General features: G+C 36.4%; 1 protein-coding gene across 3 annotated transcripts in view; it reads left to right on the top strand.

The window, feature by feature from the left end:
- SATB2 (SATB homeobox 2) overlaps positions 1–23,932 on the top strand; it is a 175,204-nt gene that overhangs the window by 105,626 nt on the left and 45,646 nt on the right. For all 3 annotated transcript variants that reach the window (XM_079135527.1, XM_079135525.1, XM_079135526.1), the window contains 2 exons: positions 12,913–13,125; positions 17,228–17,383. In XM_079135527.1, the coding sequence (XP_078991653.1) occupies positions 12,913–13,125; positions 17,228–17,383 (369 nt within the window). The remainder of the gene's footprint in view (positions 1–12,912; positions 13,126–17,227; positions 17,384–23,932) is intronic.

The raw sequence follows: 23,932 nt of genomic DNA, 5'->3' as shown, positions 1-23,932 counted from the left end.
TGATGGTACAGGAACATGACAGCCATCTCCCTTACCTACTGTAGTAGGGACTGCTCTGCCTCTCCAGAGCCCTCTGAAGAATCAGGCTGTGTCTAATATTTCTTCCATTTCTTGTCTCTCACCAGTTTCCCTTGGAAGCCCTGACTTAACAAATCACTTGCATGGGAATCTTTATTTCATGATCTGTTTTTTTTTTTTATTCCAGATAAAAACATGGTCCATATCATTGCTAACCTAAATGACATTAGTCATATCATGCCAGTAGTAGTTTGAATAAAACATATCTCCATTAAGCTGGGTGCACTGGCACATACCTGTTATTCCATCAATTCAGGAAGCTGAAGTAGGAGAATGCAAGTTAAAGGTTAGACTTACCTTAGCAAGCTCCTGTCTCAAAATAATAAAGGACTGGGGATGTAGCTCAGTGATAGAGTGCCGCTGAGTTCAATCCCCAGTACAAAAAACAAAACAAAACCTTCAATTTTATCAGTCTCATACTCATTCTTTTCACAAAACAAAAGCCATTTGCTATTACGGGACTAGTATAGAATGTTTCACTTTGAAAATATTATCACTACTATTATTGTAAACCTATATATCTACAGTTCATTGAATGGCTATTGATATTGTCCACACTGACTACTGACTTAGGGATACTGAATGTGTTTGTGTGTGAGGGGTAGAATATGAATGAATATAAGTGAGATTGGGACAGAAACAGACATGAGATATGAGGCTTTAAGAGTTGACTTGAATGAAAACCATCCTTACTAAGTTTGAATGGTGACTTATGTCATCATGTGAGTTTTAGAGTAGCTTTTTCTCCTTGACTCCACCCAGTCTCCTTTTCTTTATCAGGGGTACAGTTGGTGTCTCTGAAGTAATAATTTCAGAGGACAATAGGACCAGAGCTCTGTCAGGTTTAATTTTTTCCCATACTCTTTCTTTTTTGTCTATATCCTGAATTTGTCTTAGTGTTGACATACTTTCACTTAATAGGTCTATGGACATGAAATAAGTTGCTTGGTACTGTGTTTCTGTCTTTGCATTTTGAGTGTGTTTATGAATCGTAATCTTAGGCATTGTTTTGCCTCTTGTTACAATATGGACTTAAAAAAATTAATCACAGGCTTATGCTAGTATGAAAAGTCTTGTGACAGTATTTTAAAAGACTTAATATTACTGATGTCCACTGACCTATAATAAGCAATGTTTCATAAAATATGTACAGTGAATCTTCCTTAATAGATAAACTATTCTCTAATTTATTTAAAAATCCAATGACCTACATATTCATATGTTCAGAAATCCCCACTTACTAACATCGTTTCTCCTCTGAGACCTTCCATCTGAACAAATCTGTTAAATGAAGTAGAGGAAGCTTTGATCCAAACTAGGCTAAATCCAGTGGAACGGATGTGCTGCCACGTGTGAATGGGAGCATTAGAATGCCAGAAAAGGGAAATTAGGTGTGATCCTCACGCCCTGTCTGCACTGCCTGCCCTTTTCCTTGGTGGCAGAGCACAGGAAGCATCTTTACCCAAGGAGCCATCAAGAAGTTTGCATCATTTGAAAAGAAGACTTCTACCACAATTGTTATTAATGGAGTGAATTGCTCCTCCCCTTCCCCCAGCAGGGCATGCCATAACTCAAAAAATTTTCAGGTTCATCTTGTATCTCAGGTAGTTCTGCTGAGCCAATTAGAAACATGTTTTCCATGGAAGCACAGATATGTTTTGCAAAATGTGCTATTCTTTTATAACAGTTGGTCTCTAATTTGATATCTTGCTCCTTCTTTAGTTTAATTAAAAAAAAAAAAAAAAAAGTCAGAGTTACCCCATTCCCAGACTTTTATCAAAGGCCATGTGTGAGAAAGCTGTATGCCCTGGTCTTATCTGATAGAGAACAGGATTCTGAAAATCCCTCGGGAACTCATTTGGTTGACCTGTCCTCGTTTGACTACTTTTTATTTTTTATGAGACTTTGCAGAAAATCTGCAGTTTACTCATCAAAGCCACATCATTTGAAGAAACTTAAGACCAGGGTCATAAATACAATTTATGAAGTCACTTAGCAACTGGAGAATGTTTTCAGCGAATTGGAAAATTAGATTGAATGATGTATCAGAAACATTGGCAGTAAGGTCAGCTGCTAGAAGTGTAAACGTCTTCATGTGAGATGACATGAATTTTTCTTTTATGCTTTATTGACACAGTGTTTATAGTACATGCACATCCCAAATTATTAAGGTTAAAATGTCTAAGGATTTGCTCAACATTATGTTTTGAAGTAACATAGTTAGAGATGTGTGGTGACAAAATTAAAATCTTGGCAATCCAAATATTTGTACATCCGAGTTTTAGTGTGTTACGATTCATTTCTTTGTGGGGGGACAAGATTTGTTTTTCAGTTTCTTTGTTTGATTTATACATATTGTTAACCAAAGATATGCACAGTTTAATTACACATACAGTTTGTATTTGTAGATTACTTGACCTCCAAGATATTCAGAATTCTTTGTCAGCCAACATCTGGTCTCAGTCATCATTATTTCTCGGTGTCCAATAGAGATACGGGCACTCCACAAGTCATAGAGTAATGGGACACAATGTAAATCTAGGGGTCTTGACTCCATGGTTCAGTGAGCTGGTTATAAAATGGCAAGGAAATCTGTGAGAAAAAGGAAGTCCATCCACTGAAAGATGGGTTGTAAATATGAAATGCTGCAGATCAGGCATGAACATGTTATTGAGTTTCAAAGTAAATAATATACCCTCTTTTGACTTCAGAACATTAAATTAATAAAGTAGGAAGAGATGGCCCTGCTTGCTTCATAAAATAAACAATCTTTCATTTCAGAATCACTGGCTTGAATTCATAGATGTAAAGATTGTAATAATATTAATATCTCCCAAGATAGCAGTGTCTCAAAAGTTATTTGGTAGCTTGAGGGTGGCCCTCTAGGTAGCAGGTTCACTTTGGTTCCTCCTTTACATATAAATTAGCACCTTTGGCCAATCTCAGTCAAAAAACAACAAGGATTAGTTAGATCGAACGGCTAATGTATTCAGACTTGGGAAAACTGACTTTGTGCTTTTTGGGTAAAGGAAAGGTTGATTTGGCACCTATCAAACTATACAACTCAATTCCTATTCCCAAATCTACCTGAAATAGAATCTTGTGTATAACAGGAAATGGAAATATTCTTTTTTCTTCCCTCCTTCACAAAACTCAAGCCAAAGAATCAGAGGAAGCAAATTTGGTGGTCTACTATTCTATCTATTGTTTTTGCCCCTAATCAGTGTGCAGAGTCCATAAAAGTTAATGAGTCACTGGATTAATTATAGAAAATTTAGCTGTCCCCATTTTTTAGGGAAAAAGACCCACTTCCTTTTGGTGATAGTTTTCTAAGTTTTTCCCATCATTTTCCAAAAAGAAATGAAAGACTCATTTAATGCAGGTGGGGGGCTCTGTCCTCAGTAAGGCTTTCTTTTGCCTCTAGTGAGTATGTCTTAATGGAATCCTGGGCTATTAATGTGAAGCTCTACTACTGTATTATTTAACCAGTCTCCCCATGTCCTTGGTGATGTTTTATAATTAAAGTATAATTTTCATAAAGGAAATACAAGGAAACATTAGCTTTAGGTCTCATTACTTATATACTTTTCTCCATTGCTTATTGAAAGCAATAGAAGAACATATACAGTTTCCTTTCATAGACATTTATTGAAATGATGACTTTTTGACTTGGGGTCAAGTGCATGTTTATTCAAATAAAGAGAATTAAGTTTAAAGGCTAGAAATACTGTGAGATAAATATAACCATATCAATTTGAAATAAATTGGAAATTACCAGGTTGTTTCAATTTTACCTATAAGTTTTGTGACTAATTTACCAATACAGACTATATCATATACTTTCAGACTTCTCTTACTGTGGTGCCTACAAGAAGTGCTTTATACGTAATGACTGGCACATACACACGCATGTGCACATGTGCATCTGTGTTAATCTCTGGCTCTACTCTATCTATGTATACATTTCTAAAGCAAAGACTCCATGAAAGAAAAAAAAAAAAAAAAAAAAACAGAGCTTCCTGAAACAATATTCACACACTCTGGTACTTTCTAGTTTTCTTAATTCCAGTTAATTATAAAAAGTTTGTTTTGATCTGCTAAATTAACTTCATGATCTACTAATAATTATGACCCATGTTTAAATGATCCAGATTAAGACTTATTTTAAATTATTTCAGTTACTTAGAGAAGGAAAGTTGTTTTACTTTTCTGAAATATAAAATGAATAGTTTAGTGCTATCTGAAATATCTATATGGTCATTTCACTTTATATAATTTATTAGCTTTTCCTCTAGAGGAGACTTTAGCCAAATAATTTTAATTATTCCACATCCTAAAAGTTATTGTTATAATTTTTACCTTGTGTGTGAGCAGACATTTAACAAAATATAACAATTGACTTGAACATTTAAAGTTGAACATTTAAAATAAGAACGTGTTATACGTCTATTCTCTCATTTAACAAATATTAAGTATTCAGAGACTATGTTAGGCATCATAATGATGGCTGGCATTTTTTGAACTTTTAATATATATCGTGTACTCATATAACCGCTATAGGGAGCCCATGAGGAACATCGAATTATCCCTGATTTATAGGCAAGAAAACTATGCCTTAGGGAGATTAATTGATTGTTGTCCAATTAGAGTCCAATTTTTAACCAAGAAAGCCTGAATTTTAAGCTCAGACTCACAACTAATTTTTCTTAATAATTTCTGCTATCAGAGAGTGGCAGAGGAAAGACACAATCCCTTCTTCAAGTCAGTATGAGCAATAAACAGTCTTTTGAACCAGAAATCCTTTTGTGGTGTAGAAAGTACTGTGATATGTTCCATGTGCTATGTAAGAACAGGTGCTTTTGACCCTGGAGGCAATTGAAGTTAATGCAGAAATATTTCAGCAGGAAGGCATAATGTTTTATAACTATTTCAGGACAATCAGCTCTTGCTAATAGAATGCTTTACTTATATCTAAAGACATATGATATATTTGAGATATAAATATTCAATAAATGTATTTTTTTGATTTGTTTTGTTTTTGGGAAGTACTATTTTTGCCAATGTTTTGACAAAGTAGCCAAAGCTAGTAAATTTTTTGGGCAGGGTGCCAACAGTTGTTTCACAGAAGACTCATGGAAACTAGGAATAACCAGGGCCCAGAACTTTGTGAATGAAACAGCCCTGGTGCCAGGTACTTGAAGTGTGAGTAGAAACCATGTATGTGCCCAGAGCTGAGAACACCACTGGTAAAATGTTTCCAAAGGGAACCTGTTCATTTCTCTGTTTGCTTTCACTTTTTGATGCTAATGTGTTTAGAAAATTTGACTCAGATTGTGCATAGCCCCCATTCCAGGACCTAACACTTCTTAAAGACAATGAGGAGGAAGTGATAAGGAGGAAAATGAGATGGGACTGTTTAGCTAAGAATGTCTACTGTTTCATAGATTAGGTAGATTGAAAATAGTTAACTTGCCAGAAATTAGGTTTTGGCCAAGATCCTCCATTGTACGAGCTCAAGTCTGATTTGCACAAGGTATTGCCTGGAATAAAGCACAGACTGCTTTGGCTTCAAGCATGTTCTGCTATAGCCGTTCACTTTGTGTTGCATGCTTACTATGTTCTGATGTGTCAGGTTCCACATGTGAAGTTTTATTTCATGCTCTGGGAAGAAGGCTGTCTATGAGATAAGTGTTTTGTTTAATAAATTGCAGACTTGGGGTACATGGGATATTTGTTTTAAAGAGCAGTTTGCATGACTCAAAATTTCAGTTTCAATTATGGTTCAATAGGCTGAATAGAAAGCTCTTGGGAATAATGTGAGTCAGTCTTTCAATATGTAGCCTGCCAAGATAGGACTCTGCATCCCAGAAATGTAAAACTAAACATTCAGTGCCTTCTTAGAACCCTATATTCCCATATATCAACAACTAATCACTAAGTGCGAAGTGTGTAGATTCTCCTGCCAGAATTGTAAGATATGACTGTAGGAAGAAGACTTTTATGGTGGCAAATATAAAAGACAGTAAGCCTTGTAACTGAGAGAGCATCAATGCTTTTGTGCAATTTCTGTCCAAAGGAGGGAGAAAGAATACCTAACTGGGGTGGAGGTACACGTACACATATGTCCTGGTCTTTCAGCGCTTTGAAAAATTTATATCTACAGTAACATTTGCCTGCAAGTGTTACTTTTGTATATGCATTTATATTTGCAGAGTACATTGATTCCCTGTAGATACTCAATTCTATCCACCCCATCCTACAAAAATGCCACATGCATAGGCTGTCTTTCCTAATAAAGAAATATTATAATAAAAGAGAGGTTTTATTAAACTAATGCAATAACAACATTTTCTTTGAGGATTTAACACATCATTTTTAATAATAAAAATCAAATTGTCATTGTTGTGCCCTGTATACCTTTTATTCAAATCAGACGAAGTACTAAAGGCTTCATGGCTAAGCAGTGCTCTGGGGGGCAGGGGGTGGGGTGAGAATTTTTAGCATTACACAAATGAATTTCTGCAGCCAGATTTGTAGTGGGGTTGTAGATTATGAATATGGGACCCAGGGAAACCAGTTTATATTCACAAACAGAGGGAAAAATGCCTCAGGAGTATCTAGAAGGAAATGAGACTGAAGATTAAGAGGGAAGCGATTTTGTTACGTCAGTTTCAGGTGGTAGGATACCAGTAGGCTCTATAGCTGTGCCACTGACCTCACTGCTTCCACTAAGTCTGAATTAACCACCAAAATGTGAGAGTTCATTTTATGCAATTAGGCTGGGAATTTGGCATTACCTGGCTTCTTAAGAGGATACCAGTTTTTTTGCTGTCATGTCATCTGGACAAATTCCAGTTCATGAAAATTAAGGTTAACAAGTAAGCATGAAAGGGGAGAGTGAAATATGAGGAATGTGGAAGGGATCTGTCTTTCTTTTCTCCCTACTTCCCTCCCTTCCTCCCTTCCTTCCTTTATTCTTATTTGCACTCCAAGGAAAATATATGTTAGGCAGGTTATACTTAGGGGCAGGATGGAGGGTTGGCCCATGTTTAAGTGCCCAAATCTGCAAAAAGGGAGTATATGTGGTTTTTAAGCCTTGCTGGTTGGTTATGTATGATACCATTTGTTTCAAGCAGTATGTAATTATGAACTCAAATACATTTTCAGACTCACAACTATATAATAAATTTTTGAGCCTTGTATCTGTAAAGAGATGCAATTTGATTTCTGAAGAGAATTGTCATTAAATACCTTATGTAATTTATTCACATGTCCCAGAATTAATAAATATGAATGGGTAGGACTTATTTTCTCTATTATTACCAGCTTAAGTGTTTCTAAAGAAGAGCTAAGTATATTATTTTACTTTTAGCATAGTCATTGGCAGTACATATAAACTCTCTTTGGGGTTTATGTGCTATTTTAATGTCTACCTTTATTCAGATTAGAACTCAACAATTTTAGACTATTTGCTTTATATGATAAGATTTTTTTTTTTTTTTTTTTTTTTGGATTGAGTTACCTCAAAGGTACATGTTATAATAAGTGAACATTGCAAGTTACCCTTTTTATCTCCCACTCCAACTGCCACAAACCGAAACATAATTTATAGAAATGAAAACAGTCTCCAGCTAGTTTGATTCTTTTTCAAAGAGAAGCACTGGGGCTTGGCTGGGCCACTTTCCTCTGTACACACCTGGTGTATATCACTTTAAAAAATAAATTATGCCTCATTAAATTACAATTAAGTGGAATCATGATCATTTGTTTTTCTGGAAGGAAGATGTTTTGCATATTGAAAGCCTAATTTGTTGCAGGTGACAAAAAGGCTGAACAGATTATCTAATATCACTTCATTTTGGGGGGTAATGTTTGATGGTTAGCTTGTATATACTCCAGTAGTTCAGAATTATATTAACATGGACTGTATTATTTTCACTTCAGAATGTCTTCTATCACTTTGTCAGTTTTTGTACTTATTATTTTTAAGCTTTAAAGAAACAGATTTCTCTTAATATTCTGAAAAAGGCTTGCTCCTTCTTTTTCCTCAAATGTTTTGTTGCTGTGGGTCCCTTGCCTTCCCCTTTGCTTGGTCTCGCCATTTTCTCTTTACCCAGGCATTGCTTGCATTTTAAAGTCCCAGCTAAGTTATATCTCACCTCTTCCAAAAAGATTTCCCTGGGCCCTGCTGTTGGAAGTGCTTTCTTCCTTCTTTGAACCGAGATGGTTCTGGTTTTATCTCATGGTTATGACACGTTGTCTTTCCATGGTACTACCGTAAAACCTTCCCCCCACCACATACTCAACTTTTTGGGAGCAGAATCCATTTCTTATTAATCTTCTCATCCCTCTCAGGGTTTTGTACCATAAGTAAGAACTTAATTAATGGCATGATCTGTCATTCTTTGAGACTAAGTGTATTGAATGTAGGGGTTTCCAAGATAATCAATGGTAGATATTGGGTTTAGAGTCCTCCTCGATTTTCTGTGAGAGATATATCCCAGCCCTAGAGAAGCAGCAAATATTTGAGAACCATGAAAGGATATCTGCTAAAATTTAGTCAGTAATGACTTTAATTTTTGCAGCCAGCCCTGGAGTGGCCTGGGGACCTCTGAGGGATTCAGGCTCAGCATTCCTGGAATTTGCTCTGGGTTTGAATGTGTTCTCTTGCAGTATTAAAGGCCCATCAAAACTGTTTTATCAGCCATTTCAGAGAAGGTGACAAGGGCTAGTGAAGAAACTTGGAAGCAAATTTTATAGAACCAGTTATGGTAATGTTTCCCAAACTTGTTTGAGTATTAGCATATATCATGCACACTAACAATTTGGGACGAACTATGTAAATTACTGAAGAAGTAAGGAAATTGAAAGTACATCAGCAGAAAGAACAGATTTAGAAAATGTAAGGTCATTTAATGTGTTATAAAGATATTTTAAAATACCAGAAAATTAAGGATGTGAATTTTTCATTTAGAAAATTAACTCAAATTCTTTGTGTGTGAAGATGGCCCATGTTAGCAAGCAAGTTGGATTGCATTTTATTGTTCTGTTGCATTTTGTACTTGGAATTATTTTGATTTTAATGAGTATGCTGCCAAACTTGTATGTTCTTTGCTGGTGCTGGAAATGATATGAAGCTTGCAAAATTCTCCACTAATAGAACAGGGAAAAGACCAATTTGAGGTTCTCTTTGCCTGACTCTTTTCTTTTTCCTTTGACTTTTATCCCAAGAACTTTTTTGGAGGGTCTCCCCTTGTGCCAATCTTCTTTCTGCTCCTTGCATTTACCATGTTTCATGATCTTACATAACCTCAGCTAACACCATGGAGGAAATTGTTATGACTCCCTGGAGAAGGCTCTGTTGCCTACAAGGAAGAAAATATTTAATGGCCACTTTACTCAGTACTTGTAATATGTTTTAATATGATTACTGATATGAAAGTTTAATAAGCAATATCCTGGTTAATTTATTAATTTCCCTCCATTTGCACATTCTCAATATTCATGACCTTTCTATTCATAAAAGTACATCTTTTTTCAGTGCCCAGGTGCCATACCACATTTTCGGTGTCTCAGGCTGCATAATGGCCATGTCCAAGTGACACCTCCTGCCTGGCTGGCTGATAATTAAAATGCCAGATGACATAGTAGCAAGGGCTTTGGAAATATTTATGTGAGATAAATTATTAATTTATGTTCTATTTGAGACAGTTTCAATATGATAAACATTTACTTTTCTTGAAAATGAGATGGGGTGATTTGTGGTATATGCGAGTTAGGCTATAGACTTTCTTGTGATTCCCTCCCCACTACCACCCCCACCCTCCTATGATTTTCAACTAACTAAATTCACTTCAATAAATTCTGAGCCTGCGGAGTACGGACTACATTTTTAAAAATCATAGTTTAAGATAGTTAAAAGCACATAAATAATCAAAGTGAAAAAGACTGAACAAAACCACAAAAGCACTTTTTGTGCTCACTAGTAAGCCACTTGCTATTGAAAATGTTTGAGGTAAAAAAGAATCCACTTCGGGATCATGGCTACTCAAATGAGAGTTTAAGTGAATAATTTGGTACAGTGTTCTAATTCTCTGGAGGTGATATACAGAGGTGGCACTGGCCACCTTGTCGGTTTGAGACTTTATCTGTAATTAGGCAAATTAACCAGAGGCAGCAGAGTATTCCACCAGCCACTTAAAATACAAATATTGTGGCTCTTTCATTTTGGAAAGGATGCTGACAAGCATTCATTCTCAGGGTGCTTTGTCTGCATTTTTCTTAGAGATGGATTAATTTCCCCGTAAGTTTGTCAATCCTGTGAAAAAGTTAAAGGAAGGATCTAAACAGTTTCAAAGCAAAAGAAAAAAATTTTAAACAAAAACACTGTGCTTTTGAATAATCTTTTTATTGATGAGGAGTCAATAAACATAATCTTAAGCCACTAGAACAATAATTTTTGTTATGTCATTATTTTGTTTGAAAAAATTTTTATAGTAGGATACACTATAACTTGTAAAATAAGTTCATGGAGGAAGAATAAGTTAAACTTTGCCTTTGCAATAAGTTGAATTATAATCATAATAGCTATCTTAAAGAATATATCCATGTTGATCCTCAAACTCCTCCTAATTTTAGTATTTTGAGATTTATTAAAATGCTAAAGTTAGTTCCAATGGAGGAAGGGTGGGGAGGAGAAGGGAGAGGAAGACCAACTCATTCTTTTTATACATTGTTCATTATTAAAGAAAGCTCAGAAACTACCAATCTTAGTGTCTTACTGGAATTTGGTAGTGATTTCAAATCCCCTTCCCATTTGCTTCTCTGCACATATTAATTTAGAGATTTTTTTGTGTGTGTGCCTTGAAACAAATCCATTATGAATATTTCAGGTTGCTCAGTGCAAGTAGAAAGTAGGATAACTTAAGGCAGACTGACTTAATTTCGGAAAGAGAATCAATTCATAGATTGCATAACATTTTCTGGAAGACAAATGTCTTACTTGTTGCTTCTAAAAGCATGAAAAGCAATCTGTTTTTTCTTAGAATCATTTTACCAGTAGGGTATTTTTTATGTACATATCCTGTCTTGTTCTTTCCTTGAGCATACATGAGCATGCACACACTCGCAAGCACACACATAGGAACACACACAATAGCATTTCTTCTAGCTTCTTTGTGTGACATATTTTATTCTTATTCTCATTCTGATCTCCCTGTGTGTAATGCATGCACATGTGCACATCCCCCACAAACATATGCAGAGTGCTCTCTAGCCATGATTGTGTATGATTTCTCTAAAATATTAAGGAGTCCTCCTCTAACCAAAGTAACATGACATCCAAGTTGTAGAACTATGAGATGGCATGTCACTATTAGTTCCTTATAGTATAAATTGTCTTATGTGATGTTTTGAGGAGTGATTACTTCCTCACAGTGATGATAACTGCTTGATGGACCATCCTATAAGAGGCATTTGCTTCACTCTATTATAATGAATTACTTTATTTCAAAATGTTTATCTTACCCTGTAGATTTCTGGCCAACCAGAGATTACATATTCCCCTTGCATCTGATGCCCTTTACTGTTTAAGTCATGTGCTAGAAATCTGATAGTGTTGCCTTGACATTAATTCATCTCAGTAGACATGTCTTTGGCATCAGTACCACTTTACTACAGTTTATAGAAGTGACTTTCTATGATTTGGGGTTGCCCCATCTGTTCTAATATATAGGATTAACATCTCAGCTCTTCCTGGGGGATGGTCCTAAACCCTGATCTCATACTGTCCTGAGAAGGGATATTAGCTGGGAACATAAAATGATGCCTTTATGATAATCCAACAAGTGTGCAGAATGGAAGTGGTTCTGCATCTGCCCAAAATGCTATAATGTTCCAACTTAGGTCTTCTGCTCTGAGTCCATGTTACTTTAGTCTTGGCAACATTTTACTTTTCTTTGTGACTTCTCTATCCTTAGAGCATGCAAAAACACTAATTTCCTACTTAAAGCTTGCTATTTGTATGAGTCACACACTCAAAGTATCTGAGCCCACCATGGTATTCTATACACAACTGCAATTAAAGTGTGCTCTGTTTCCTCACTGTATGTGACCACATTTTCATTGCTTTAATGGTGGAATTAGGGCTTCCCCCATGAGGGCATCCCATAAAAAGGTTTAGATGCCCTTTAGTACATATGCAAGGATAACTATTGTGTGTGTATGTGAACTGGGAAGTTATCAGAGGATTAACACAAGTTATAGCCACTTTCTCTCTCTCTCTCTCTCTCTCTCTCTCTCTCTCTCTCACCATAAGAAACATCTATATTGAAAACAGTGGCCGGTCACACAGAAATTCAGCCAATTTTTTTTTTTTTTAAATCGATGTAAATCTCCCATGCTGTTTAAATGTCGGAACTAAATTTACCAAACTTGGCAGATTTGTAAAGCTGAGCAGGACTGCCAAGTGTTCCCAGTTTCAAGCAGAGAGAGTTCTAACAGTTCCTGAAATACTTGTAGGAGGCACCTGGTGGTAATTGCAGTTTCACAATTCATCCCAAGCGCCTACCTTGCTAGGTGGCATCTCTGTGCATCGATGATTATTACAGTGAGGATGAAGTGTCAGAATAGAATGGTCCTAAAATAAGATACAGGCCCTGGAAGCCAAGCACATCCCCACAAGATCTTTCTGCCTGGAGAACCCTAAGGAATTAGACGAAGGTTCCTGACATCACAGGCAGCTGGTCACACCAAAGAGGAGCAGGGCGGAAGATGGAAATACACACACTTGCAGATATAACTCAACCTATTTTTTTTTTTTTCCAATTTAATCAGGGATTGTTGTCCGAGATTCTGCGTAAGGAAGAAGACCCTAGGACAGCCTCTCAGTCTCTTTTAGTGAATCTGAGGGCCATGCAGAATTTCCTCAATCTTCCGGAAGTGGAGCGGGATCGCATTTACCAGGATGAGCGGGAGCGGAGCATGAACCCCAACGTGAGCATGGTCTCATCGGCCTCTAGCAGTCCCAGCTCCTCCCGAACCCCTCAGGTGAGAGATTTGCTCCACTCACTTTTTACTTGGAAACATCTTGCTTCATTGATGTTGTGTTTTTCTTTAAGAACTACCCAGTGACATCATTCAAGGATTTCTTAAGCCACTAAATATGTTGGCCAAAGGATATGACCTCTGGCCATGTACTAGTGGTAATCCCACACTATTTGGTATGCCATTTCCATCCCTTTAGAAAAGTCCCATTCTTACAAACATGGTGGGTGGATGGTGTAGGCAGGTACAGGTGGAGGGGTAGACTCTAGATTGTCTGTACATAACTGGTTAGTTTTGGATGAAAGGGGTAGGGAAGTTGAGTTTGTATGGCAAGACCATTGTTTTCCTTAAATTATATGTTTATTTAAATGGGGTGGGGGGGTGGTTAAGGACAGAGGGCAGAGAGTAGTTCAAGTACTGCTTTAGGCAATTCAAAAAGTATGCAGTTCAAAAAGTACAAACTGGGAAACACCTATGTGTAAGGAAGGCATGCAAATACAGAGGCTAGATCAGAACAGTGGGTGTATCACTCAAAGGTCCCATACAAAATGACAGGGGAAAGGTAGGCCTTAATTATTTTCCTTCCTGGGATGATCTCATAGGATTTGGTGACTTCCATTCTTTCTCTCACACTTTTGAAGTACTCTGTGCTTAGGCCCTGCTGAAGATGTAGACATGTCTTAAGGTAGTGCACTTTAAAGCTCCTACCCCAAGGTAGCCAAGGATCATTGCCAACTCAGATCTGAGCCTGCTCATCTCTAGTCTAGTCCCTATTTCCTCTAAGCTTTTACCAAATCGATTTATGATAGAGTCATCCCATTCACTATTGCTAGGATTTTTGCAAGTTCTGTCTAATGGTGGCTTTGAGGACTAATATTTAACATGTACACAGTTATACAAAAGTGAAAATTGGGTTCTTCAAAAACTAAAGATTGTTTTGCTTAGATACAATAGGGTTTTTGTTTTTGTTTTTGTTGTTAATGAGTTTGTTTTTTGATAAATTCCAAGGAGCTGGTTAACATAGAATCAGAATTTTACTCTAGTAGAAATAGTTGAATTTTTTCAAATACATCAATTTTTTCACACATTTTGACTTTTTATATTTTTCACTGTGCAATAGATTTTTAATTTAAGCTCATTTTATATCATGAATTGCCCAATGGTATTATTTACACTTTAGTCTTTAGTGAATTATGAGTTTAGTTACTGTTCAACCAAAAATAAGTCCCTTGACTGCTTACTTTGGATGAACATAACCAAACCTTCTTATTTATTTATTTTTTTAAATTTGGGACTTAAATATTGAGCTATTAAGTTGGGCAAGTTGTTAATTTGCACTAATATTTACTTCTGTGAAATTTACCAGTATTTTTGCCACTTTTGAAACCCATTAAATTATTATTGGTGACCCTAGCCAGACTCATGTTCACCTAATGCTCGTCTTGGAAAATCACTTCCACTTGTTAGAAAATAGCACAGATCTTGTTTTTTTTTTTTTTTTTTTTTAGCTTCTTTGCAATTTTTTTTTTTTTTAAGCAAAATTCTCTCTTAGGCACCTTTCCAAAGACTTGATAGCTTTCTGAGCCTGACCAAACTTACAAGGCCACACAATTAGTGACAGTATTTTGCTATTTTTCAACAGAATCCCATCTTGAAAATTCCTAGACAAAGGAGCACTTTAGGGATCAATGTAGGAAATTGATCATTCAGTTTCAAGGTTTTGAGATTTCAGAAAATAAATATGAAATATTCAAACAGTATAGTCACGGAATTAAAGATATTAAAGTCTTTTAAAATATTTCATGAATACCCACTTGCTTAAAATTCTTCACAGACATATCTGAATATTAAAGATCCATTGTATTATAAAGATTTTATTTTGAGAACAGCATAGGGGTGTAGCCACTGACAACCTTTGGTGTGAGTCAGCAGCTCATACTCTCAGGTGACCTTATGTGGATTATTTTTCTGACTCCACCAAAACTTTATTAGTCGTTTAACAACAAATTGAAGAAATTTCAAATTTGGAATTAAGCCTCCTGAGTCTTTTCTTATAATTCTTCAATTGGCTACTATTGCTCAGTATACTTAATAATAACAAAACATTCATACAAGGTTAAGAATGATCATTTGTTAAGTACCCATGTATCAAGTATTGTAAACATTTTGCATGAATTCTGTCATCACTCTTTTGTGCTGTTGATTCCATTTTACAGATGAGGAAACAGGTCTGTATGGTGAAATAACTTGCATAAGGTCACGTGGCTAAGTGGTAGAGTTAGCATTTGAACTTCAATTACTCTGATTCTAGAACCTGGATTCTTAACAGTATATTGTAGTAACTCAAGGGATTTTTTGTTTTAGCCCTTGGAGTTCTAGAGAAGATTTGACTAGTCAAGTAAGAGGAGAGTGGTGGGGAAGCTAATGAAAACAGTTGAGAAATGCAGAAATTATTTGCTAAAATATTCACTTAAAAGGGAAAGCACTGTAGGTTAATTAGAAAATTTGAGAAGAAAAGGAGTTACTTGAAAAACTTACAAAGGATTGTATTATTATGAGATGGTCCCATACCTGCAGGGAAGAGGATACCTGTAAGCCCAGCACTCCATGTGAACTGGGGATTTGGGAAGCAGTGTAGCACAGTGGTCCCAACCTTTGCTTCAGAGTCTGAAAGATTTCATTCAGGATGTGGTTCATTCATTGACTGCTGCATGTCCTTTGGCAAGTTAAACATCCTCATTTATTTCAATTTCTTCATCTGCAAAATGAAAATGATGATGCCTAACTTATTGGATTCTTACAAGAATTAAATGAGATAACAAAACTAAAACACTTTGTAGAATGCCTGGCACACAAAGAGAATCCCATACATTATACTTACAATTACTTGGCAGTAACTAGAAAATAGTATGAGACAGGGAGACCAAAGGAGAATGACAGAAGCCCCTGAGCACTCTTGGTGAGCAAAACCTTCATGAAAACCTAGGGCCTTGAGTGTGGCTTCAACACACCCTTGCAAATGATTGCATGGTGTCCAGACTACACGCCCCATCTTTCTCCCAACCAGCATGCTGCTCGGCCTAGTGGAGGGCTCACAGGGCATCCACAGAGGGAAAGTTGTGATTTGGAGGCAGCTCCATTGGTTTGAGATTCTAGGGTGAAGGCATCCCAAAAGAAAGAAAATAGTTAAGAGCCATTCATGTGACCAAGGATAAGGTCCAACTTGTCCTGGATTCCTGCTGCCAGGGGTTCTAAGATGATGACTCAGGTGTCTCATTAGATACCCACAAAGCATTTTAGGGCCCAGACTAAGCAAATCCTCTCACAGTCTTTTGACTCAAGTAGATTGCAATGTTTTAGGATTTTCCTAACCCCACGAAGTACAGACACCTTCTGAATTGTCCTTCATTTGTCTCTGAAGCTGATGGGAAATCATTCAATTAAAACGAGCACAGCAGAATACATAAAACTGCAATATGAGTTTAAGAAAATGAAAACGGCACATCAAAGGCATTCTGAAGCCTAGTTTTATGAAATGAAATTTTGTTTCATTTCCACTGATTTCCTAGGTGAAATTAGGTGACTGTCTGGGTAGCATAATGATGATAATGATGGGAAACCATACGTACTCAAATGACATACGTAAAGCTTTAATAAAGAATGAGAGAGACTCAAGGGAGTGCATTAAATTGAGTAATAATTTATTATTTAGAGACCTCTACCCATTTACTCATTTTTTCTGGAAGAATTGGCTCTTCCTGCAAGGTGTGCCATTTTTAGAAAGAAAAAGGTGTGTGTTTTCTGCATGTTCGTTGTGCAATAGATGATTGCATATATTTGATGCCCAGGGTTGCCATCCTACCTGGGAACCATCTAGGATACTGTAAGGGAGAGAACAGAGTTGACAGGATTCTGCATGTCCTATAGGAATGCACTGCAATTATTTCCAATCACAATTAACCTGATTAGAATAATGGACAGGAAGTGTCCCTCTGTAGCTAATGCAGTTTGGCATCAGCTGACTGAAATCCTTTGATAATTTCTGCACAGATGGCTGGGCTGAATGCAGCACTTTTAAATTATTATTTTCATGGTCTCTTGGTAGGCCAAAACCTCGACACCGACAACAGACCTCCCTATTAAGGTGGACGGCGCCAACGTCAACATCACAGCTGCCATTTATGACGAGATCCAACAAGAGATGAAAAGGGCCAAGGTGTCCCAAGCCCTGTTCGCCAAAGTGGCTGCAAATAAAAGTCAGGTGAGTGGTTTTTAAAAGAGCAAAATTGAGGGCTGGAATTAGACCTTTCTCCTCCTCCCACCAATAAAAATACATCTGTTCCTATAATAATAATAACAATAATAATCCCCAGGGAACCTGTCATGTTCTGCCTCTTGTTCTTCCGTTTGCTTCTACTCCCACTGGAGTTCAAATACAGATTAAGCTCAAACCCAGCCTTTTTATTTTAAAGGATTTTTTAACTTCAAGAATCAGTCTTGAGTGATTTGTCCCCTTATTCTAAGCACAGCTATGCACCTTTTTTTTTTTTTTTTTTTTTTCTTTTATTCTACCTTTCTGTTTGGGTTTTTTTTTTTTTTTTTTTTTTTTTTTTTTTTTTTTTTTTTACAATTTTCTTTTCTTTATTATTTTTTCTTTCTTTCTTTTTTAACAAAACCCTAAATGAACATAACAGTACGTTCCTGGAGACCGAGTTTAGCCAGGTCTCATCACCTTTCTTTTTCCCATAGGGAAAGGGCTGACTTGGCTATAATAACCACTTTCCCCAGCCCCAGAGACATGTTGTGATTGTCAGGTGTTCCTTTTATGTACAGAATACAGTTGTTTTTCCAGGAGAAAACACACGTGGAGGGATCCAGAGTAAGTGCTAAAATCTTTTAACAGAAAAACATAGAAGCTTATCCAGTAAAATTTTTCAGGGTGTTGGGATTGTGGGGAATGTAATGCTCAGGGGAAATGAGCAGACAGATGCTTAGGTTTTTCATTTCTGAAAGCAGCAACAGTTGACGGGATCTACTATCTGCTTCAATTTGTTTAAAGGGGCAACTACTGCCTGTTCCTAGAATCCTAGGTTAGTTTGAGGAGCTCACTTTTTAATCCCTAAGATAAACCATTAATATATGGTGAAGGAAACAAAAGATAGTTAAGGCATAATCTTGAGATGCCTTTGATTTTGAACTTGATTTCCTTTGTGGCTTTGTATGACAAATGTTTTTATCCCTACATATGTAAATGGTAAAATTGCTCATCATCTCCCTAACAGATCTTTTGGTGTGTAGAGAAAGTTACTGAATATTAGATTTCTATTTAGCAAAAAGGTGTTCAATAAATACTATTTTAAAAATGAGAAATAGTATATTTAGACTAATTGCATTGTTTTAGGGTTAGCCTTTTTTGCTTGCAGTTTTGCAGAAACCTGACTTATTTTCAGATGTTAATGAAGGGAGAGGAGAAGACTATCGGGGAACTTGAAGAGGATCGCAATGTTTGTTTCCCTTTTCAATTTCAATATAGTCATTTTTCCAGATTACGCTGACTCTCTCCATCAATGAAATCAGTGAAATACATTTTGCTAAGATGTGATGTCCAACCATAGTATGAAATACATGAAAAGAAAACACCGTAGAGCCTTCTTAAACTGTTAAATGCATAAAATCCCATGTACCACATGGCAAAATATAATGAGAGTTGGAGCTGTTAAATGAATAAAGCTGTTAAATGCATAATGCCACTTGGCAAAACTACTGTGCATTTAATGGTTTTCCACTGTGTAATAAAGGACATATGTGGTAAATGTGCACTGAGTATAAAAGCTGCACAATTGATTTTGCAAACCTGCCTCTTGGTTGTGACTTGATGTAAATATCAAAGTTTCACTCAGTCCTTCTTTCAGAAGCATCTCTCAAGAAAAACTGAAGACCACAGTCTGTGAACTTGATTCACAATTCCTGTAATTTTCCTGTTGACTTGGCATCATGGTTTTTGGAATTAGTGTTGCCTCCAGATTTCCAAAAATAATTCAGGTGGCTGATTGAAAGCTGCATTTGCCAATTGGCAGGAGCACATTTCTTGATGCCTCCTGAAGAAATCAGTAGCCCTGGTTTTGTAGAACTCAGAGGAAATTGTAGTTCTGGTGATTCATATGCTGAAGGCTGAGGTAGAGCCTATGTGGGGATAAGACACTTGGAAGTTTGTCTTTTTTCATTAGATACTAATCTCATTTATGAATGGGGATTATTACTATAAATAGCTAACTAGGTAAGTAAATTGCACGTTATTTTCTTTTTTAAATGGTAGAAAGTGAATTTAACTGATGGTTGCAAAAGCAATTTAGCATAAGATATTCACTCCATTTTATAAGCAGCAGCAGCATTCACTTGATAGTGTAATGAAATCAGTTGCATGATTTGATACCTTGCACATAGGTATATTTGGTACATATCATATGCATATATGTTATGTTATTTGGTACATATCATATGATATATGTTTATATATATGCATATATATGTTTATGTTTATATATGTATATATATGTTTATATATATGCATATATATAAACATATGTACACACACACACACACACACACACACACACACACGAATGATTCATAATGGGACTTGACCTCTCCCAGCAGTAATGATCAAGGGAATAACATCCACTTCATTGTACTGTGAGAACTGAGAGAACAAAGGTTTTCTTCTCCTTCATTTTCTTCCCTCCATTACTTTTCTTTGGAGGACTCAGAAGTTCTTGGAGTGACTGAGGAGGTGAATGCATCTCAAGGGCTTTTCGTTCTCCTGGAGGTCAAATTAGTGAAACCTTTAATTAGGAGCTCTTGTGAACTAGAGGAGGCTTGGAGCCCCGAAGGCCCAGTTCAAATATCCATAGCAACTTTCCCCTTCCATTAGAAATTGTTTTAAAAATAGAAATAAACCCTCCATTAAACCTTATTCACTCCTTGGTGTGAATTGCTGTAATCAGCTATTAAAAATAATACTGAACACTGCCCTGAGCGCTCGGGAAGCTTTGAATGAGGACTAGGAAAAAGGGAGGAAAGTTTTAGAAAGATTGAGGGTGGTCTGCCAAGATTGTCCTTGGGGGCTGTAAGTGTGTAGGGTACAGGCACAATGGGACAGGAGGGATTCAGAAAAGGAATTGACGAGGGTGACAAACTAGTTGGTTGTGAAAACCCATTACTGGGAAGTGTAAGTGTGTTTCCTGAGTGCATGAGTTAGTCAGGATGCGTTTGTAGGATCACAGACCACTGCCTGCAGCTCAGAGCCAGCTTCTTTGTCACAGACAGGCCAGTTCATCATCTCATTTTGTTAGGTAGTTCCTCTCTGACTTTTGCCCCTTTCATGAGAGAGAGGTCAAAGAAGAGTAAAATTGAAGGGAAAGACATGCTTAAGTACATTTCACTTTGTACTTTTCCTTCATTTTCAATTTAGGATCAGTTTAGTTGCTCTGTGTGTGTGTGTATGTGATAGAATTGCATTATGCCACTTCTCTGTGAAATAGAAGTGAGGGGTCCTTAGTAGGAGTCATAATGTAAATGAGTACAGGACATTTTTTGTATCATTTTAGTCTGACCCTTATGTACAAAGGGCCACCAGGGAATGAATGCCCAGGATGCAGTGTGAAGGCCACAGAAATTCTTTGTCCCTCAGTAGTTTTGGGCAATCTCCCTGTACCTAGATTACCTGTGATCCAGGAAGTAGAAATCCAGAAGGGAGAAAACACAGTAACCTGTGGGATGTCCCACTGCATTTTTCCAGGGATACCGAGGTATTTTGTGATAGCATCTTTAGTCTCATTTGAATTGAATCAGTTGCCCTCATCCCAGACACATTCGTTTTTTTCTCATAGTCTGCCTTTTATCCTCTTTTATAGATTACAGTTGTTTAGCTCATAGAATGTTGAAAGTCAATTGAAGTTGGTTTTGAAAAGGAGCCTGACTCTGCCTTATTTGTACACCCAAAGACCCAGCTTTCCTAGTAGGTTTGGGTAAAAATAGAGTAGGGAGAGAAATGGGAAGGGGGATTATTTTAATTCCTGTTTCCTGTCCCTCCATTGAAAAAAAAAAAGCCAGTGAACAAAATGTTCAGGAGGGCACTTGTGGGTGCTTAATTTCTGTATCAGGAAGATAGAGGGACACTGAGACACTGTTCTGTTATGTATGAACAAGGGAAAAGAGATAGCCTGGTGGTAAACCCTGGATGCTGGTAATGAAAGGTACAGCCCCAAGACTGCTGGGATAAAAGGAAGGGGATGATTTGGGAACAAACAGGGATGCAGAAGGGTGTCTGGTAAGATGACACTGATAGGGTGTCCTCACCTTCACCCAGATTTTAAGACTCTTGCCAGTCTGAAGTTACCTCTCTGCCACTCACACCTTTCCAGGCTCACAAACTGCAGAAGCAACAACCAGAGTCAGAATGGGAGAATCTATCTTCCTACTACAAAAACTAGAGTACGAGGCACAATTGTGATCCCCAACGTAGCTAGAGAGGTATATTTCTGGCCTCCAGTACAGTTTTGATATGATTTTCCATATAGAAACTGTTCTGCATAGTAATTGGATTTCAGTAGGTTCTATGCTTCACGTATATTAGGATTAAGTAGATTTGTGCACTGGCCATTATGCCTTATCACTGTGTTTCTTAAAAAAGAAAATTGTATTCTGCATTCTCAACTCCTGACATAATGAATTGTATTCCTAAACAGGAGACTACAGATGTTGTAGATGTAGTTTATAAGCTTGGATTTTGTGAACATTCTTCTTTTTTTCCCTAAAATATCCTTATTGATGGCCTAATTTACTTGACAGGCTAAATGATTTAAAATATGTTTCTCTGGTAGGTTCTTTTTAAATACAGCAAAAATAAAGGAAAGAAACAGAGCTTAACATAAGGAAAATAAAAGAACTTTACATAAGGATATATTATTTTGTTTGTGGTTCTTTATTGCTCTTTGCTATTAGAGTTTATGTCACATTCAATTTATGTGGTAACATTTTCTTCAGTCATGGGTACTGTACTAATTTTTTATTTTTTGTATCTCTTCTTAAAAATGTCCCAGATACAACCTAGTTGTGTACATTTCTATTTAAACAAATATTCTATTTTATAATTATATAAGTAATTATATCTTCATTATAAAGAATTCAGATGGTGAAGAAAAATATGAAGGCAAAAACATGGATCATCCATAATTTTACAATTGAGAGATAGTTACTCTTAGTATTTTAGAGTCTTCCAGTGTGTATGTGGGTACATGGGAATGTGCATGTGTGTTTATATTCTAATTAAGATAAGACCTTATCTTAATAATAAGGCATTTTAAAATTGAAGTCTTAATTTTATTTCTATTTTTTTAAAGAAATATTTATTGGTTATACTTGAGGTTTGCAACTTGATGTTTGGAAACCTAGATAGTAAAATGGTTTTGATAGTGAAAACAGATGAACATTTCTATTATCTCACATTGTTACTTTTTCGTGACAGGAATAGCTAAAATACACTTACCAGAAGTCCCTAATACATCACAATGTTATTAACTATAGTCCTCATGCTGTACATTAGCTCTCCATGTACTGTTCATCTTTCATTCCTTCAATTTTGTATTCTTTGACATCCCAGAAGAGGAATTGCTGGGTCAAACAGTAGTTCTGTTTTTAATTTCTTAGGAATCTCCTTGCTATTTTCCATGATTGCTAGATCAAGACATGCTCCCATCAACGGCGTCCTAGGGTTCCTTTTGCTTCACACCCTTGCCAGTGATTTGTTAACTCTCATCTTGTTGATAAGAGCCATCTTAAAAGTATGCGGTGATATTTCATGGTGATTTTAATTTGCATTTCTCTGATTAGTGATGTTGAGCACCTTTCTATGTATCTGTTGACCATTTTTATGTCTTCTTTGGAGAAATGTCTGTTCAGATACTTTGTCCATTTTTTTTTAACGAAGTTATTTATCATTCTGTTATTGAGTTGTGAGTCTTCCTTACACATTTTGCATATTAACTTCATATCACATATGTGGTTGGAAAATATTTTTTCCCACCCTGTAGGTTGCATTTTCACTTTCTTGATTGCTGTGCAGAAGCTTTTTATCTTGTTTAGTCACATTTATTCACTTTTGCTTTAGGACCTTGAGCTTGAGCTAAAAAATCATTGTTGAGGCCAATGACAAGGAGGTTTTTCCCTACATTCTCTTTTGTACTGTGATAGTTTCTGGTTTTATGCACAGGTCTTTATCTATTATGAGTTTTTATTTGCGTATGTTATAGGATAAGGGTCCAATTTCATTATTTTGTGTTTGAAACCCAGTTTTCCCAGCACCATTATTCAGTCTATTTTTTTAAATTGGTGCATTTTAATTATATATAGTAGTGAGATTTGTAATATACTCATACATGCACATAACGTAATTTGGTCAAAAGAGACTATTCTTTTCCCATTGTGTCTTATTGGTGCTGTGGTCAAAAAATTATTTGATCACTTATGTTTGGATTTATTTCTGGACTCTCAATTCTGTTCCATCAGTCTGTTTGTTTTTATGCCAGTGCTGTGGTGTTTTGATTACTACAGATTTGTAATATGATTTTAAATCAGGAAGTACAATGCCTCCAACTGTGTTTTTCTTTCTCAGTATTGTTCTGGATATTTGGGGGTTCTTTGTGGTTCCATATGAATTTTAGAGGTTTTTTCCTATTTCTTTGAAGGTGTTATTGGAATTAGTTTCTCTTCTTTTTTCTTTCCTGTTTTATTTTTTGGCACTGGAGATTGA

Source organism: Sciurus vulgaris, assembly GCF_902686455.1.
Source record: "Sciurus vulgaris genome assembly, chromosome: 3".
Taxonomy (NCBI): Eukaryota; Metazoa; Chordata; class Mammalia; order Rodentia; family Sciuridae; genus Sciurus; species Sciurus vulgaris.
The sequence above is the reverse complement of the archived record's forward strand: the minus strand, read 5'-3'. Positions and strand labels throughout refer to the sequence as shown.